This window comes from Solea solea, chromosome 8 (assembly GCF_958295425.1).
Source record: "Solea solea chromosome 8, fSolSol10.1, whole genome shotgun sequence".
Taxonomy (NCBI): Eukaryota; Metazoa; Chordata; class Actinopteri; order Pleuronectiformes; family Soleidae; genus Solea; species Solea solea.
The window spans coordinates 25,808,072-25,827,196 of NC_081141.1; the positions used below are offsets into that span (position 1 = coordinate 25,808,072).

Genomic DNA, 19,125 nt, shown 5'->3' on the forward strand with positions numbered 1-19,125 from the left:
AAAAATCTGCACAATTAGCCGTGTCCAGAAGAGGCGTGGCCACACACACCACTCCTTTGTCTAAACATGGAAAAGGAGCGTCTGATTTTGTTTGGCTTGGTGTTGCAAGAAAATCATTCCTCTCTTGGAATGCCATCAGCTCTTTCGCTGTGTTTTCGTGTTTGGCCTCTAAATCTTTGCATTTCCTTCTACTACTCATTTCATTGTTGGAAATGAGTAGACTGGGAAGACCAGATAGAGGAGCCCCATGAACGTAAGAGGGCCAGATATCTAGAGCTGGTAGAGGCCTGCAGAGCCAACGGTTGGAGGGCCCCCGCCGTGAGCCGATCGAGGTGGACTGCAGGGGGTTTCCATGGCAATCTCTGCAAGGCTCGGAGGTTGCCGGAGAGGAAAGCCACACCAGGAACATCATTGAAGCTTCTAGGTGGTTGTGGATCAGGAGGGGTGGATCAAGCCTGGGTCTGAAGAACCCTGGCTGGGTCGCCAAGGTGAGGGTGTCTGAGACCTGAAACACTCTCGGTTCATGCATGCAACATACTTTTCTTTTGTCTTCCTCAACTGGAAACCTGACGTTTTCCATGTATTACACTGTTTACTCATGTAATACTTATGTATGGGTTTAGCTTAACTTTTCAATTGGCTGCTCAGTTGGCAGCGGCCTATTCAGGTCATGTCTCCAAATATGTTTTAACCCCCAAGAAGAGCATCGTCTATGCATCAAAGGAGGGGGAGGAACTGGCTCTTATGGATGAAGTCCTAGATTCCAGTGAATCTAAACGCTTTTGTCACAGCTCACATTGTATCCATTATTATTAGCTCTGCGTTTTTTAGATTTCAAAACCGGTCGATTTGATCCCACAACAATTACACGTGCTGAGTTGTTTTGGCAGCGCGTCATCTTTTATTACAGTTATCTACAACGACATAAATTAGCGATTGGAATAATATAAAATGCAATAGACTCAAGCGATGACAAGTGCTGTTTTGAAATATGACTTTAATATTCATTACAGCAGTGCAGTTGACATCACCCATGGTCTCTGTTGTGTGTTTGTATTATTATTAATGTCGAGAGAACATCAGTGGTTTTCTTCTCTTGTTTTGCTGGATGGATGTGAAATCGTCAGGCTCCATTTGCGCTGAATCAGAACCAAACAGTCTCTCTCTCTCTCTCTGTCTCTCTCTCTGTCTCTCTGTCTCCGGGTACGTGGGTGTGTTGTATGTGGTGTCACAATAGCCAGATCTAATGTTTCCAGGATGGATCCCGACCATGAAATGTTTTGCTCTCTACATGTTTCCCCCTCCCGGGGCAGCGCAACATATCCGAGTCTCTGTCCAGAACATGGGCCTGGTTTCACTTATGAACCACCGGTTGGGCAACACATGTACGGTGAGCGTCATGAATGTGCCTTTGTTCAATTCTCTCCTCTGTTGCAAAATGAATCCATGGGACGAGGGCGAGCCGGTGAGAGCCCTCGCATCTGATGTTGTTGTCCCTCTGCTGCAGTTTGTGAACAGCTGTGAGGAGATGATGAGTCGCTTTGTTCATGTCTGTTTACGTCACGTTACAGCTCATGGAGGAGAATTTCTCATTTCACCCAAATAATTTTACTCCTGGCACAAATTTGTGCAAGGAACCTATTGTTATCCTTATTATTATTATCATTATTACTAGTAGTAGTAGTAGTATTATTATATAAGTGGCTTTCCGGTCATTTTTGAGGGGGTTTATGTGCCTAAAAGCTCTTGAAACTCTTGGCATGGAGGTCAGGTCTGGCGGAAATGCGATATTGACATAGTTCTCAGACCCGTGCATTGCTCAAGGGCTCTATAGCGCCCCCCTAAGGTGAAAACAGAGGCAAAATTGGGTTCCACCGAATTTCCCGAAACTTGGTGGGAAGATGTTACAGACCAAGACAAACAAAAAAGTCAACTGTAACCATGACCTCAACTCAACAGGAAGTCGAATTTTGGCGATTTGCACCCTAAGTAAACGCATAAAAAACACGACAATTTGTACTAGTTCACTTTTCTTTTGCCTTTGAAAGATAATATATAAGTAAAAAAAAAAACTTTGTAAACACACATGAGCATGTTATTTTATTTATTTTTTTATTATCTTAGGTCCAGTGCGTAAGAATTAGTGACATCTAGTGGTGAGACTGCAGACCAGAACAAACAAAGGACTCCTCCGCTCACATCTCTCTCTCCAAGTGCGTCAGGTTACCGCGTCACACATAAGAAACACCATGACTCTGGTCTAAGATGGCAGCAAAACACTTTTCCGAAGTACATACAAAAGGCTTCATCTCACTCACCCATCGTCTTCTGCCATGGTTCTCAAACTGGGTCAACATTCGCGATAGTACCTGGCATGAGTGACGTCGACAGGCTGCTGGCCAGTGATTGGTCAGAGAGCGTCGTCGCCAGGAGAGTCATGAGCGCGACGTCCGAGGCAAGAATCCAACCGAACAATGGTGAACTGTAGATCAGCTAAAAAGACTTAAAAATCCCTGAAAACAAGCGTTAATCTCAATTATTTAGCAAAATAATCTCAATTTAACAGAGGAGTCTGGTGTATTTAACAACAGCACTGCCGGAACCCCGGCGACCGCGAGCCGAATCACAACCCGTTCAGCAGTATTTCAGTATCTTTTGAGTTTTGATGCTAACTGAAGGCTACTGAGGGGAGAATGAATTTTACATACTGTTCCTTTAGGTAGGTAACACTTTAAATGCAGGACCTCCATGTGTTTTTCATTCACTGTGGTAACAGCACGGCTTATATTAAACTCTAATTCAAATCGAATCAGCTGTTACTGATGCTCAGTTTAGTGGCATGTCTCCATCTAGTGGTCATCATGAGAACAAACAACCATTCCACCACACATCTACTACATGTTATTTTATTCTGTGTTGCCATGAGTCCAGTCATCACTGCATACAGCAGCCTCTCTTGATCACATGTCGCGTCCCCCTTTAACCGGGAAGCTTCCTGAACCAGATGGATCTCTTTGGTTTTTGCTGACGTGGCTTTGGTGAACCGAGCAGAACGACCAGAGGGAGTCTGATCTCCGCCTGTGGGACATCGAGTGTGACCTGTAATTTAAAGAAAACACAACTTTTAATATGGTTTTCGTCTTAAAAAAGGAGGAAATACAAATTATACTCTCTGGAAACTCTCTGTTTGACCCAAGTCAAACATGGACTCTTCTCTAACCACTCCCCCTCCGCCTCCTCCATCTCTTTCCTCCCTTTCTGATGTACAGCCACTGTGTGGTGCTGTTGTCACAAAATGTCTAGCTATATATATAGCTATGTATATATATATATATATATATATATATATATATATATATACATGTATATATATACCCACGTATCTTTGATAGATAATCATTCTCCAATAAATGATTATCTATAAAAGCAGTTTCTGTCTTTCCATCAACTGTCAGCATATAATCCATTCACTGGCCACTTTATTAGGCACACCAAATATCTAAACAGCCAATTAAATCCCAGCAACTCGATGCATTCAGGCACGTAGAGAGTGCACATGGAAGGTGTTTTTAAAGATATGATACGTAACACTTTGTTGAGTTGCGTGTGGGTAAACTTCAAGGCAAAGGGAACTTTTTGGTGCCAGTGTTTTGTCTCTTGTTTTTTTTATCCTATTATAGTCATTTAATATTCATCACCATTAGCCAGGAGAACAAGACAACAAGACAACACTTGCCCTGATCCCACACTTGTTAATGTCTTGATTGAGAGACCCCCCCCGGGTGACAACTATTAAGTACTCTGTGATTAAGTGATTGAATGTGACGTGGCTGTTGGTGGCAGACGGGCAGGTTTGACTAATTTACATTTATATTTAAGCATTTAGCAGACGCTTAAAGCTACATAGAAGTAGTCTTGGAAAGAACTCCACTAGATAAGAACAGTGGACTGAGTGCCGAGGTGGATCCAAGTGCAGAAGGAGATAGGGGAGGAGGTAAGGTAAGGAGAGAAGATGCTCTTGGAAGAGCTGGGTCTTCAAGAGCTTCATGAAGAGAGACAGGGACTCACGCCCCTGGACTCTGGATTGTCTTGTGCGGGGCACTGGCACCGCCAGACGACAATCCTTTGATGGACGGAGCAGTCAAGGGGGGAAACATAAGGATTTAGAAACTGATGAACCACCTCTAGAGTTTATAGAGAGTGGTCCAAAAGAGAGAAGATAGCCAGCGAGCAGCTAAAGTGGGCTAAAGTGCTTTGTTGATGCCAGAAGTCAGAAAAGAGTGGCCAGACTTTATTCGGCGCCATAATAAAGTGGCCTGTGAGTTAATAATCCTGTTATTGTGTACTGGCACCTTGAGTCTGTGCTCCAGTTTCATCATGCAGCAGTTGAAGAAGGTGGGAGGCGTCTCCACAGGGACACTCAGGACTTTGGTTATCGTGCGACTGCTCTCAGCCGGTACGGGGTCTCCCGTCCCGAAGAGGACGTCGCACGTGTGCACCGTCCTCTTCGACGGCGTGACAAACGTCTGCTTCTCACAGAGGTAGAACGTGGGGGTCACGGTGCGCGCCGAGTCGTTGAGTACCTCGACGGAGACCGCCATGGCCTCACCTGTTTTACATTTCAGAGAAAGAACAGAGTCACGTGTGAGGTACGGCTGCTGCTGATGCTGATGCTGAGCAGATCTCACGTCAGGGTGGTTGCTTCACCTTGCTTCACTCCCATTTTCTCAGAGGAAGCGTTCATGGTCACTTTTCCAGAGCCGAAAAATGAGATCCTGGTCGCACTTTGCTCCTCCTACAGCAAAAAAAACCCAAAAAAAACAGCTGTCAGTAGTGTAACTCGACACAAGGTTTTTTTTTTTGCAGAGAATCTTTCCCTTACCTTAAGACCAATGATTATCATTTCAGATTTGGAGGCAAAGGGGAATTCGGTCTTGGTCAGAAACGGGAACTCAATCTTGGTTTTGTGGACGAGCCAGATCGACTGAGTCAGCTGTGCTCGCAAACTATAAGTAATCTTTCCCCATTTGCCCTGATAAGATGACGGCATGTCCCTGTGAAGAGATAAGGGGAATTATTTTCGGCACCAGGTGTGTACGTGAATGAGATTAGGACACACTCACTTATTGGGAATCACAAAAGTGAATGGATACACATTTCTTCCAGCGCTAATGAGTTCTGAACCTTACAGAAAACAAACAAAGAAGCAGCATGTCAACATTAGTTTACAATAAATGACTCAGCAGTTTTAGAAAAGCAAGACCACACCGACCATCTCCTTTGTTTTTATCCTGCAGAATAATGTGTTCAAAGTAAAAGTATCTCTTCTTGTTGCTGTGAACCACAGTGTCCCGTCCTCCTCCTCCTCCTCCTCCTCCGCCGTCTTCGTACCACGTCACCTCTGCTTTTCCTTTGGCTCGGACCAGAAAACGCTGCACTTTGGTCTCCTTGTTGGTCACCACCGTCACCCGTCCAGAGAGCGTGTCCCCGGGAGAGAAGGTGCCTCGTTCGTTCACTCGGCTGTACTCCACCAAGAGATGCTTCACGGTCATGTTCAAACGACGGCGTTTGTACAATACTCCTAGTCAAAGACGTGCAGAATAACTGCTGACATAACGAGGACCGGCACCCTCCGGAAACTCTGTATCTGTGTCACACAAGGTCACATGATCACGAGCCAAAGGTGTCACTTTCACGCAGGTAACTCGAGCCAGTCGCCTGGAAGCCTCCAAGCGATAGGATTAAATGAAGTGAGTGAAATGGTGGCTCAACACAACACAGTAAACCGTGGATAATACACGCTTATCGTGTTAGTTTACAGTCTTATTATAGAATACACAGTGTATTTCTACACAGAGTAGATACAGAAACTCATATAACATCATAACGTGATTCGGAGAAACTGGATTATATTGTAACCGTACCACTAATCTAAAATAACGTTCATTGGAGCGTTCCCTGCCACCTCAAGGGACGACCACGACAAAGTTAATAAACCAAAATGTTGGTTCATACAATTTGTGCAGAGTCACGGCAAGAATCTGTGCCAGTGAGATTAATAATCTGACATGGCGACCATTGTGGAAGACATAAAATATGGTGTAATCTGATCCGAGTTACAGTGTCTTAAATTAGCTGCAAACAAAGGAACAAAGACTGTTGTACACATGTATAATGTGAAATATCTTGTGGTTCTAATGATACATTGTAAACTTAACATAAAGAAATAAACTGGAATTTTCTACTTTATGTATTTATTTGTTCAAAAAATTAATAGAATACAGTATTACATTACATTTTATTGTCTCATTTATATTTACATTATTACGTTTTACATCAAGACTACCGTCTTAAAATACCTACACAATCATTTACACCCTGTATTGTAGTGCCTTTAATGCAGTAATACACACATTTGCTCACCTGTAGATCACGTGACAAGTCTCCAAGCGAACCATCACTTTTTACAAACACTGCAGATATTACATGCATGTGCTCTGGCGGATGTTTGTCCATCCAGGCTGCTGTAGAAATGGGTTGGCACAAGAAAAGCAAGATCCTTGTCTCAGGGACATATAAAAGGCTTATTTTAAATGTCTTCTTTTTTCATTTTACAGACATTAATCTATTTCTAAATGTTACACATTAGACATTGAAGGCAGCTATTTACATGTTAGTGCTATATTGTTTAGACTGAGGAATGGAGGAGTACATCGCGTAGGCATAGGAGGGCGGGGGATCCTGAGGTTGGGGATTTGGAGGATTCAGGAGTTGGGGATTCGGAGGATTCAGGGGTTGGGGATTCAAAGGATTCAGGGGATACAGGGGTTGGGGATTCAAAGGATTCAGGGGATACAGGGGTTGGGGATTCAGAGGTTGGGGATACAGGGGTTGGGGATTCAGAGGTTGGGGATACAGGGGTTGGGGATTCAAAGGATTCAGAGATTGGGGATACAGGGGTTGGGGTACGGAACTCCAGGCCGGTGGATTTGAGTTCCCAAATGTTTCAGAGCCAAATCCATCAGGGGCCATCTTGTGTTTTTCCTGAGAAAAATCAGGTAGAACAATTATGGGGAGTTTGATCGTAGGGTCTTTGGCACATTTGATGTCCAGGTAGATCTGTAAAAAAAATTCAATGAAATTAAAACTAAAATTAAAATAGTTTCACATACTTGTTCTACTTCTACCTCTTTTGGATTAAGTTGACTATTCATAAGCTACGCTTTGCCAAGTTATTTCCAGTCTTGTATAAAGGACCTTAAAGGGATACTTGAGTAAATGTACAAGTATGTGACCTGAAAATTACCTGTAGTCACTTTTTTTTTTATAATATTCTAATAAGTAGAAGTCTTAAAGTATATGACATTTAGTGTACTTAAGTATCAAAAGTCATTTTCTGATATAAAATGTACTTAAGTTTTTGCAGTAAAAGTGTAATGTAAAGCAGCTCATTAAGACTAGAAAAGCTCTATATACTGTAAATACAGACCATAATAAAAACTCTTCTTCTTCTGATTTTATTTGGTAGTAACGAGTAACAAAGACAGTTAGAGGAAATGTAGTGGAGTAAAAGTAGAAGTTGCTAGAAATATAAATAACAAAGTGAAGTACAGGTATGTGATTTTTTTTTTTTACTTAAGTACAGTAACAAAATATTTGTAGTTTAATACATCAAAACACTTATTTCATAAGAATTGGAGCCATTTCTGTTGTTTTCGTTGCAGTACCACATTTTCATCACCGAGTGTCACTATGAGTCAAAGGGAAATCAGGAAGAAGATAGTCAGGTGAATTTGAAATCCACAGCAGGAACACAGGTTTGTTTGTTTGTTTCTTGGACTGTGTTTCTGTGAACGTGTGTTTCTGTGTGTACGTGCCAGACGCCTGTGTTTGGTAACAGTGACAGCTTCCTGTTCTGTTCTTACAACATGCTGCATCATTAATCTGCAGTAAATCAAGTCAAACCAGTGTGTTCTTCTCTACACTGGCTACCAGTCACATTTTGTACTGATTTCGATTTTTATTACAGTATTTGAATGATCTTTTAACTCCCTACTCTCCGGGTCAATCATTCAGGTCAGTTTGTGGAATCCTCTACAAACCGTGTCTTTGCCTCAGACTGATTTAGTTGATAAAATAAAAAAAAAATTAAAAATTAAAATACATACGAGTGTAATTGACTTGAATTCAGTGTATTTATCGAATCACAATTTTTTGAACTTATTTACTTATTAAGGCTGAAGATGCTTAAGATAATTTGACTTTTTTCAAGGTATTTTTGTTCTAAAAAAAACTTAATAAGTGCCATTTTCTTGCTGCACTGGCAGATACTTCTTCTAATAGTGGTTATATTTTCTTGTTTCGACAGGTTTCTTGATTAATAAAGTGTTCTGATCTGATTCTGATGTGTTTGTTTTGAATGTGATGTATTTTAATCGTAGTCCTAATCTTGTCTCATGCCACTCTACCACTACTTTTTATTGTTAAAGCACTTTTTCACGCCCTGACTAACAGCGCCATGTTGTATAAAGTTCACCGCCGTGCAAAAACTACGCCCTGGACATTTTTATATTAATTCCATGAACAATGCCTCCATTTAGGACTAAATAAACTCCAGGTTGGTGTTAAATTGAACTCGTTCAGTGGTATTTTAACACTAGAAGAGTGTCATACACCACAGATAAGTTTAAATTTAACACTCCAGAGCGTATTTGGTTCTAATCAGAATCGACTCTTTCAGTGTTACTTTAAAACAAGAGCTCCAGTAAGTGAAAATGAGCAGTAAAATGGATCACTAATATAATAAAAGACTTCTACCAAGACCACAACACATGAACTTTACCTTCAGCCTGTACTCTAGCCTGAGGATGGAGCAGTTGATGATGGAGGGAGGCAGCTCCTTCGGGATGGTGAACACCTTGGTGATCGTCTCTCTGCCTGAGGAGGCGACAGTGTCTACCTTGTCCTTAAGGATATCGTTAGTGTGAACTTTCCTTCGACCCTGGGCAAAGTAACTCTTCTTCTCGTACAGCACGAACTTGGGCTTCACCTCGCGACTCGAGTGGTTCACGATCTCCACGGTGACTTTTAAAGGCGCGCCTGTGAAGGGAACAGGGACAGGATCTCCATAAGAGTCACAGTTGCCTCTATTCTGTGCTATTGTACTGCATGAAACACATTCCACTCAAGAAGCTGCTGTCAGGGATTATTATCTTTCTGACTATGCATTGTCTGTGTATGAAGTACTGAAGAAAGATCAGATATTTTACCATCTGTCACAATCCATACCTGGATTTATTTTGATTTTATGGTTATAGAATTGTCAGAAAAGTTCAATGATTGCGCACTTTGGCCCCCTTTTTCCAAGATAACTTCAACTTTCAGTATCTGGCAGTTATTCAATATTGCTGTGTGTTTTGACTGTGCAATCACAGTTTAAAGAGGATTTGGATTTTTCACATTTATGACACAATAGGAACTCTAAAATGACATAAATGAACCATTTGAACTATTTTACACATGTACAATATGGACTTTTAGTTTTCAAGTTTCTGCCCGTTTTTGGAGTCCATATCCATTTTGTGTGGTTACTCCCTAAAGGCAGAGAAACAATTCAGAATTATGAGGTTAAAGAAAAAAAAAGTCAGAATTCTGAGATTAAAGTCTCAGAATTTTCTCAGAATTCTGACTTTAATCTCAGAATTCATGCCGTCTTATTTTATTTTTATTTTTTACATGTGGCACTAATACTCTTCCGTACAGTTGCCTACATCTTAACCCCCTGAGAATTCACTGTTACATCATCACCTTACCTTGCTTGTATCCCATCCGCTTGGTGTGAACATCAACTGAAACATTCCCAGATCCAAAAAGGAGAGACTTATCCTTGCAGCCAGACTGCGGCTCCTGAAGGATGGAGTATAGATTAAAAAAAAAAAATATATATATATAGATTACTTTTACTTCTGCATAGACAAAACACATGGAATTTTATTTTATTTTAAGATCAAGTATTTCTTACCATGAGTCCCGGCATATTCATGTCTGCTTTGGAGATGAACGTGAAGTGGACGTGGGACTTCTTTGTCAGTTTCATCGACTGCCTGAGCTCGGCCCTCAGTTTATGCACCACTTTACCGATGCTGGATTTGAAACTTGAAGGCATATTTCTTTGAAGTGAAGTTACAAAAACATTAAAAAAATAAATAAAAATAGAATATATAGTTAATCATAGATCAGGAAAATAATAATAGGCACCCGTCTGGGATCTTGAAGGAAAAGGGAAACACATGTCTTCCTTTAGTGATCACTTCAGTACCTGGAGAAAAACAACGTCACATGTCCATAAATCACTGCATTAGCTACAGTCTATGATCAATTCTTGTGGGAATACTTTACCATCTTGTCTCGCTTCTCTTATCATGTGATGTTTCACCTCGTAATAGCTCTCATTCGCCCAGAAAACACGGTGTTGATTTTGCCCGTGATGTTCGTGCCAGACGACTCGAGCTTTTCCTTTCCCCACAAAAACGAGTGACTGGATTTTGGTTTCTTTGGAAACCTGCAGAACCACTCTTCCGTTGATGGTGTCTCCATTCGTGAAGGTGTTCTTGCTGTTGACAGCGTCGTACTCAATCGACAAGTCTTGGATGGTCATCGTCCTCCTCCCAAGATACACGCAGTGGAAAGTTCAAGTCTGCAACTTCAGCCTTGTAAGATGTGGGACGGTTGCATTTAAAGCAAACAAATGCCATTGAACCTGATTTTCCTGATTGTTCTGGCACACAACCACACGTGGTGATGAGAAATATGCAGCCTGGCAATCCAAGAATATATTACGCAACTAGTGCAGTATCCATTCAATGTTTGCTTTTTTATTTTTAACAATATCTCTTACATTTTTTATCAATGCATCATTAAAATTGACAGTAAGTCAATAGATAAAGTATATTATCGTGTAAGGATTAACATGTCCTGACAGCTCATTTATGTTGCTCATGTCCACACTTGTATTTCAAGTTAATGATCAGTTTATTTGAAGTGTGTTTGGTTGTGTGAGGTCTTGACATAAGTTTCTGTTTTAACAAGATTTTTTTTTTTGGGGTCTGCTTTTACGTTATTTTAGTTTTTTTCAGGTCTGTTTTTACGAGACTTTTTTTTCGGGGTCTGTTTTTACGAGATTTTTTTTTTTCGGGGTCTGTTTTTACTATTTTTAGTTTTTTTCAGGTCTGTTTCTAAAATATATTTTTTTTGGATCTGTTTTTACGAGATTTTTTTTTCGGGTCTGTTCTTACGATTTTTTTTTATTCGGGTCAGGTTTTAAATAATTTTAAAACCTTTTTTTTATTCCGGGTCTGTATTTATGAGTTTTTTTTTCTTGTCTGTTTTTACGAGACTTTTTTTTTCGGGTCTGTTCTTATGATTTTATTTTTATTCGGGTCAGTTTTTAAAAAAAAAAAATTCGGGGTCTGTTTTTACGAGATTTTTTTACACAAAAGTCGACAAACTAATAACAATTCCACCAATATTAAATTAAAGACAGGAGAATATCCCAATGTCTCAAACCCAAAGCAAAGTAAAACTGGATTAAACTAAACAACAAGGACATCTTTTTAAACAGAATCTCATGAAAACAGAGCCTTTTTATTATTATTTTAGGTGAATACAATACGCTTCCGTAAGTTAGTGTTAACTCCAAGTCTTTTCAAAATTGGTAACGACTGTGAAAGTTGCGTAGGATCCTTGAAAGGATCAACAGTCACACACAGAAAAAACCATAGTGAACTCACTAACAAGCCTCATTCACACCGTGACTCAGGTGAAACCAACAACCTCAAAGTGGGTCCAGGTGGGTGAATGACCCACATTGATTAACTTAACGAGTCTCTGGACAAGTTTCCAGCCTTCAGAGGCAAAAAACAAAACAAAACCTGGTTCTTCCCACCAAACTCAAACCTAACGCTGCTGCTGTGTCAGTGTGATTTTACCCAATGAATAAAGGAACTTCTTATCTTATCTTAAGCCTCTACAGCCAGCAACGGAAGACAAAGTGTGGTTCGATCATAATCAGCATTTTAATCATAACAGTGTTATATTTAAGAATGTTTTTGGTCATTTAGTGATTTACACGGTAACAGCTGAGAAGAATGACGTCATGTAAAAACAGGTATTTCCGCTTGTGCGTAGATTTCCATCGAGGTCACGGAAATAAAGTGGTTGTGTAATGACTGAGGACTATTATGAGTCAGCCTTGGTCTGAACTCTGCTTTCACTTTCTAAAATGTGTCACATGCTTAGGTCAAATGACAGATTTCTCCAATTCATGCCAGAATTTGAGAGGAGCTTCACTACTTTATTTTTGTGTCATGGCTCCTTTATATGCTGCACTAACTCTGGATTATCAGTTTTCAGGAACCAGATAATAATCCGCAAGTCTATTTCCGAATTGGAATCAGGAAAACATCATTATTCTAAAAAGGGGTTAAGTGCTACTCCACTAAGAGGAAAAAACTATCATTCACAAGCCATAAAAAGAACTAGAGTACTAGAATCAAAATATTTAAAACAAAATACTGAAAAACTACAATTATAAAAGTTATGGTTAAAAAATCTGACAAGGGTTTCAGAGATTTCTAGTTCTTTCCCAGAGAAATGTAATGGACAATAGACAAAAAAATATTCAATAACAACATTAATCACAGCACAAAGCACCTGGCGTATAAAATGAGAAATGTTACTGACCATAGTAACGTATCAAAACCGATCATTTCTGTTTCAATCGTGTACTTAATTTAGGTGAATAAGTGTTTTTGTGAGAAATCCTTAGTTCCACTTTAGCAGAAAGTCGCAAAAAAACAGTGTTAATGACAGATGAGTCATTATCAGATGCTTCAAAACGATGCCTGAATCTTCGTCCAGTCACTAAAATTTATTACCAAAATCTGTCAACGGAGGGTACATCCCATGTGCTCCGTAGGGAGGAGGGGGTTCACATGGTATAGGTGCTGCTGCTGCTGGTGGTGCAAAGCCCCAGGCTGCTGGACCTGGATTTCCATAGGAAACATTCTGGAATCCAGGCGCAAATCCAGGTGCAAAGGCAGCGGTGGCAGCGGCAGCTGGAGGTGCCACAGCAGGAACCTCGGACGCCGCAAGAATTACGATGGGAAATTTGATCTCGGGGTCCGAAGCATATTTGACGTCAAGATAGACCTGTGGAAAACATGTTATATGTCGCTGTGATTTATACACAACAGGACAGCCCTTTGTTGTAATGAAAGGAAGTCGTTAGATAAGTTGGATGCAAATTTGGATCGTAGCTACATGTCATGTCAAGTCAACTTCTAGAGCACATTTACATACATCATAATCAGGGTTGACAAAAGTGCTCTACAGAGTTTAAGGTATAGCAACGTGGTATAAAACATCAAAACAATTAAAAACAGCAAAATAGCCGCTGAGATCTGTTTATCAAATTTAAAAGCACTGTCAAAAGGGACGCCAAGACTTTTAACTCAGATCAGGGTGAACAAACACTATGACTTCCGTTTTGTTCTCGTTTAGGTTAAGGATATTTAGCGTCATCCACGTTCTGTCATAATGCATTGAAGTAAGGGCTTCAGAGAATCCATATTTCCACCCCATTTAAGCAGCACAAATAAATATTGAAATATTGATCCCAAAAGGCAGCATGCACAAAGAAAATAGCATGGGGCCTAAAGCGGAGCCCTGGGGTAGACCACAAGTGACGGGGACTGTGCACATTCGTCTTATCAGTTCCTTTTTCCAAACACTGCTTTTTTAGCTCAGTTTTTTTTTTTAATTCAAATTTCTTGTTCTCCATCCTTTCTATTTCTACATCGCTCACTGCCCAACCAGAAACGACTGAATGGGAAGCCAATAAATGATCTTGTTGTCACACATTATCAATTAACGATCATGAGATAACAGACCGTAGATGATTATACCGTGATCTTGAGATTATTGCGGTAGCTATTGATATTTGCGAAAACACAGCAGTTAGGGAGGACGTCAGCTATGGAGGAAGTCTTTAATGCTTACCGGGGACAAATTGATCTTCATGACTGCTCCCTCAAACCACCTTCAAATGTGTTTTTTCTGAGAACACATTCAGAACACATACACAGCGTGTGTTCCGACCTTTACTAACGCTGGCTGCTTGTGATCACATCATTCAGAAAAGGATGAAATCGGCTTTTCAAGAAGCAGGACAAATCAAGTTTCCTTTCAATTGCAATGCCACGTGTTAAAAATTTGATGTTTTGACTCAATTGTGAGCACCGTCTATGGTATAAAAACACACAGTGTTGGCTTTCTCCTGCTTCTTACTTACCCTGAGCCTGTGCTCTGATTTGATGATTCTGCAGTTGTGGATGGAGGGCTCCACATCATGAGGAATGGTGATGATCCTTGTTACCGTTTCCTTGGAAGAAGGGGGGATGGGTTCTCCCACCTCTTTCAAGAAGTCGTCAGTGTTGAGTCTTCTCCTTTCCCCCGCAAAGAAGCTGTGCTTTTTGTACAAACAGAACTTGGGCTTGATTGGACGAGTGGAATTGTTCTGGATGTGAGCGACAACTTTTAATCCTTCTCCTGAAAAAGAGACCCAAAATCACCATAACATAGCAGTAGGGCAGTAATCAACTGGGGGGGGGGTGATATTTTGTTGCCTGGTGTTCTCTGAAGACACGCTGTTACCTGTGAAACAGGGGTGTTCTAAAAACACGCCCAAATTAACCATAGACTGTATGAAATTAACACGGCAAAAAGTCGACCAATCAGAATTTGAGTCGAGCCAGAACGTATCGACTCATAAATCGACGAGTAGACTGGGACTCTACAGCCCTACATAGCAGCACATGCCTGCCAATATCACTGCTCGGACTAGGTTGTTTTTGTGAGTGGAGGATTTGAGCTCTCAGTTTCACTCCACCTGCCTTAACATCCCAGACACCAGGCGCTCCAAACCTCAACCTGAGCCATGGCTAAATAAAGTGCAAGAGAGCGGAACACAAATGGGAAAAAGGACAAGCTGCAGTCTGGCCTCTAGTGTGATACCTAGAAAAGGAAACACTCTTCTGAATCCACGAGTTTTCTCCAATTTCAGGACTATCTCCCAGCCCCAATTCCTTTCTAAAATGAATAGTGTTCTTTGCCAATTAAAGGACTTTTTAAGGCTATTCTTGAGGTGATCTAGTCGGTCTTTTACAACCCTTCACAGAGCTGAATCAGCACTTTTAAAAAGGCACAATGTATACACTTAAGCAACATTTATTACTGAAGTTGCATGTTGAATATCCCTCACCTCACCCATCCCTTCCAAGTATGTTGGAGAACCTATGTACATATTGTAAAAACATGGTTGTCCAAAATTGCTGACTATGAATATAAACGGTCACTGTGTTGTTATAAATAAAAATTATTAACGTTCTCACCTTGGAAGAAGCCTGTTTTTTCAATATCGACATCCATGGCTACAGTTCCTGAATTGAATAACTTCATCTTCTTGTCCTTTGACTCGTGCTGTGGTATCTGAAAGGAACAAACCCCCCAAACATTTGAATTTAACACGTCCACGTCCGATACATGCCTGAGCAAGTTTAACAAGTGTGGTTTTCAAATAATTACTGGATAAAACTCCCTTTGTATGTTACTGCAAAACACAAAAGCCCCTGAGCTCACATTTCTGGACCTAAAACATCTACGTCTACAGGAACACATAGAAAGGTGAGAGTGAGAGGGATTGAGGATGTTGATAACAACTTCCTGTTGTGTTTGTGAATGTGGTTTGATGTTGCTTTCACATAAAGAAATAAGAGAGACAATGCTTCACGTGGGGTTTTAACACGACACGGATGCCCAGCAACTCAATCCAGAAAAATGCAAAAGGTCAAAACATGCTGACATTTTGTCTTGACCTGTCGTCTGCTCTCCCCCTGGAATGTCAGGAATGAGGCTGTAACGCAACACACACACCCACATACATACACATACCCTCAGCTCGGGATTACTGGTGCAATCTTCGTTTGTTACAAATTTGAGCTTGGCCGTATCTTTGGTGGGAATCCTCATCGATCTGCTCAGCTTGGCTTCCAACAGATACACAATTTTACCAACAGACCCTTTAAAGGAGGACGGCATGTTCCTGAAACGCAAGCACAAGAAGCCGACGAACAAAGAGGCCGGGGAAACTAATTGTCAATGACAGATTGTATTTTGTATTTCAGTTACCTTTTAATTTCCTAAGAAGTTGCACTGATGACATATCTATTTGTAAAGTGATAACTAGCTAATGGGGTCATATTTGCAAACGTCGACAAGAACAAATAACACAAGAGAAAACAATCAAACGAACAGTATTAGATGATACTTCTATAGAGTCATTCTCCGAGACCCACAGCCTTTAACTTTAAAGATTTACGTTTATATGAATTGCATAAGTGAACATTGCATTAATGGGTGGTTAACAGATATAAAGTAATACGAGGTGTTGCAGAAATGGCAGTTAGAAATACATTATAGTGTGGACACATTTGCTCTTGTCACGATTTACTGTGAGCTTGGTTGCAAAAGATCTCACCGTATTAAAGGGCTCCTTCATAAAAGCATTCAGAAAGAATACAGTACATACTGTAGAGGGAACTGGAAGGTGAATGGGTAAGAATGGCAGCCAGGGGCGACAACACTGCTGTCTGCAAAAACCAAAAAAAAAGGCAACAGGAAATGAATAAAGACATACAGTACAGGCCTCCTCAGACTTTTTATACACCAAGTACCACTTGAGAAAGTATTGAGCTCTTGAAGTAACGCCATTATCACCAACAGTGGTGTAAATACTGAGCTACAGACTTTTCACAGAAGGCAGATTTATTCCCAACAAGAGAATTTACTCTCTCATCCTCACATATACTTCACACACTGGTGTAGTGACATTATATTAGGATGGAGTGAGAGATCAGGTGCCTTTTTTATTGTTATTCATGTCATTCTACACCCTCCGGGCAAAATTCTTCAGCTCCACTCAGTAGAACAGTATGTTCCGATTTTCCCCCAGAGGAAGCTCGCGTACCACCGGTGGTACACATACCGCAGTTTGACAACACACAACTTAGAAGATTTGCACCTGGATCATTAAATACCATATAGACTGTTTTACACCTGCAAAAAGGGTTGTTCAGGGGTTTAGTTCCACTTTAATGTTAATCGAGACTCATCAAAGACAACATTCCGTTCTCACAAACAGTCCGTGTGTGTGTTTGAATAAAGGGGGCAGGGGGTGGACGTCTGGGCCAATCATGCCTGGTCACATGAGAAGAATGGATTTGCAAGACGCATTTTAAATAATGCCAGGTGTACAAAGTCATACAGACAGATGTGAACAGTCGAGTGGGTATAAAAACAAACAAGAAACCGGCTCCTCAGATCACTAAAGCCGTAAATACACTTAAAGCCATTCACACAATAACATCATTTTTTTAAATAAATAACTGAGCAGCTGCAGCACAGGCGGAGACATGTCTGTGAATTACTTACATGTTTCTCCATTCTGGCTCGACAGAATCACTTCTTCTTCATCACATTCTGAAAAAAACAAACAATTTAATATTGTCTTTTTTAAAGAAATGGTGATTTACTGTGGATTATTTCATGATCTCTTTCATGTTAAGAGGGCTCTCTTTACTTAGAATACTGACAAAAGGTATAACATTCTGTTGATAAAAATGTTCATCGTCATAGACTGTGTTTTACTCCTGAGTGAAAATTGAAGACACTGGTTCATTGTGGTTTTTAGAATTCTTTATTTTTAATATTTGACAAAGCTGACACTTAATATCCATTTTGTCTTTATGTACTTTTAAGTGTTTTACCATAAAAGTACATAAACAACATATCAATACATATTGAACCATGGCCACAGAATGATGTCAAAGCATTTTTTTTATCAGCTGATTTAAAACAATGAAATTCCATGTGACATTTAGACTCTTACAGGCTTACAATCTTGGTTTAAGTGGAGAAGAAAAAATAAAGAAATGGTAAGTTTTATGGTGAATATTCAACATTTACTCTGGATCAATGTAGTTTGGTTTAGGGACCATCAATGAATTAATTACCAATTGAATGGGAGTTAAATGCATTTCTTGCGAACCACTGACTCCAAACTTATCTCATAAGAAAATAACACACAATCCTTGTCATTTCAGTACTTCATTGTTTAATATTACAGCTGTGCAATATGGTAATTAATTAGGACACATTATAACTCACATTTGGATCTTAAGCATCATTTTCAAGATGAAAACATTAAAATACCGTTTTGTGTGCGTGTGTTTCAACAACAAAAATATTTTCCATCATAATGCTGTGTGTAATTATCACAATCTTCTGTGTTTTTGATTATTCTGCAATTAATCACACAGCCTTATTTAATGTGTCTACCAATATGTTTTTTTTTTTGCAATATTTAAATCCATCCATTCGGGCTGCAACTAACGATTATTTTCATAATTGATTGGTCCATAATGATTTCTTTGTTATGTGGAGCAAAGAAACCAGGAAAATCAGAAAGCTTGTTTTAATTATCAAAAACAACAACACTCAAACTGACTATTAAAATAGTTGAACTTCATTCAATTTAATTCATTGAGTAATCTTTAGTAGTAAAATATAAGAACCACCCCCCAAAAAACATTACTAACTCATAAAAAAGAGGTCTGTTGTGTAGGAAAACAGTTTGGAGTTGGTGGGAGTTTGTTGACGGTCCCTAACCCGAACCTCAAACTAACTTCCCTGCGATGCACAACAAACAACAAAGCTCACTTACCTTCGCTTTTATCCTCTCGAATGAAGTAATTTTTCATACTGAAGTACTTGTCCTTGTCTTGGTAAACAACCGTGGTTTGGCCGTACCTCTCGGTCCACAGTACATGGGCTTTTCCCTTAAATTTCACCCGTAAACTACTAATCTCGCATTCTTTAGCCACTTCCAGAGTGACGCGACCAGTGACCCAGTCGCCCACCCTGAAAGTGTCGCTCTCATTAGGAGGATCATAAGTAACTTTGAGGCTTTTCACGGTACCGGGCATCGCGTGCTGGTCTGTGTCAGCACGT

General features: G+C 40.2%; 2 protein-coding genes across 2 annotated transcripts; both read right to left on the reverse strand.

The window, feature by feature from the left end:
- Positions 1-2,163: 2,163 nt before the first annotated feature.
- LOC131464323 (arrestin domain-containing protein 3-like) lies at positions 2,164-5,811 on the reverse strand. The gene is made up of 6 exons (XM_058636752.1): positions 5,273-5,811; positions 5,124-5,184; positions 4,883-5,054; positions 4,708-4,795; positions 4,353-4,609; positions 2,164-3,099 (listed from the first exon to the last, which is right to left on the reverse strand). Exons 1-6 carry the CDS (start codon positions 5,550-5,552, stop codon positions 2,980-2,982), a joined length of 978 nt encoding a protein of 325 aa, XP_058492735.1. The 5' UTR covers positions 5,553-5,811; the 3' UTR covers positions 2,164-2,979.
- A 468-nt stretch (positions 5,812-6,279) lies between these two features.
- On the reverse strand, positions 6,280-19,100 carry LOC131463850 (uncharacterized). Its single transcript, XM_058635904.1, has 13 exons — positions 18,839-19,100; positions 17,548-17,595; positions 16,646-16,706; positions 16,009-16,159; positions 15,450-15,546; positions 14,351-14,607; positions 12,923-13,209; positions 10,399-10,688; positions 10,258-10,318; positions 10,022-10,169; positions 9,813-9,906; positions 8,843-9,099; positions 6,280-7,119 (listed from the first exon to the last, which is right to left on the reverse strand). Exons 1-13 carry the CDS (start codon positions 19,098-19,100, stop codon positions 6,667-6,669), a joined length of 2,466 nt encoding a protein of 821 aa, XP_058491887.1. The 3' UTR covers positions 6,280-6,666.
- Between the last annotated feature and the right edge of the window lie 25 nt (positions 19,101-19,125).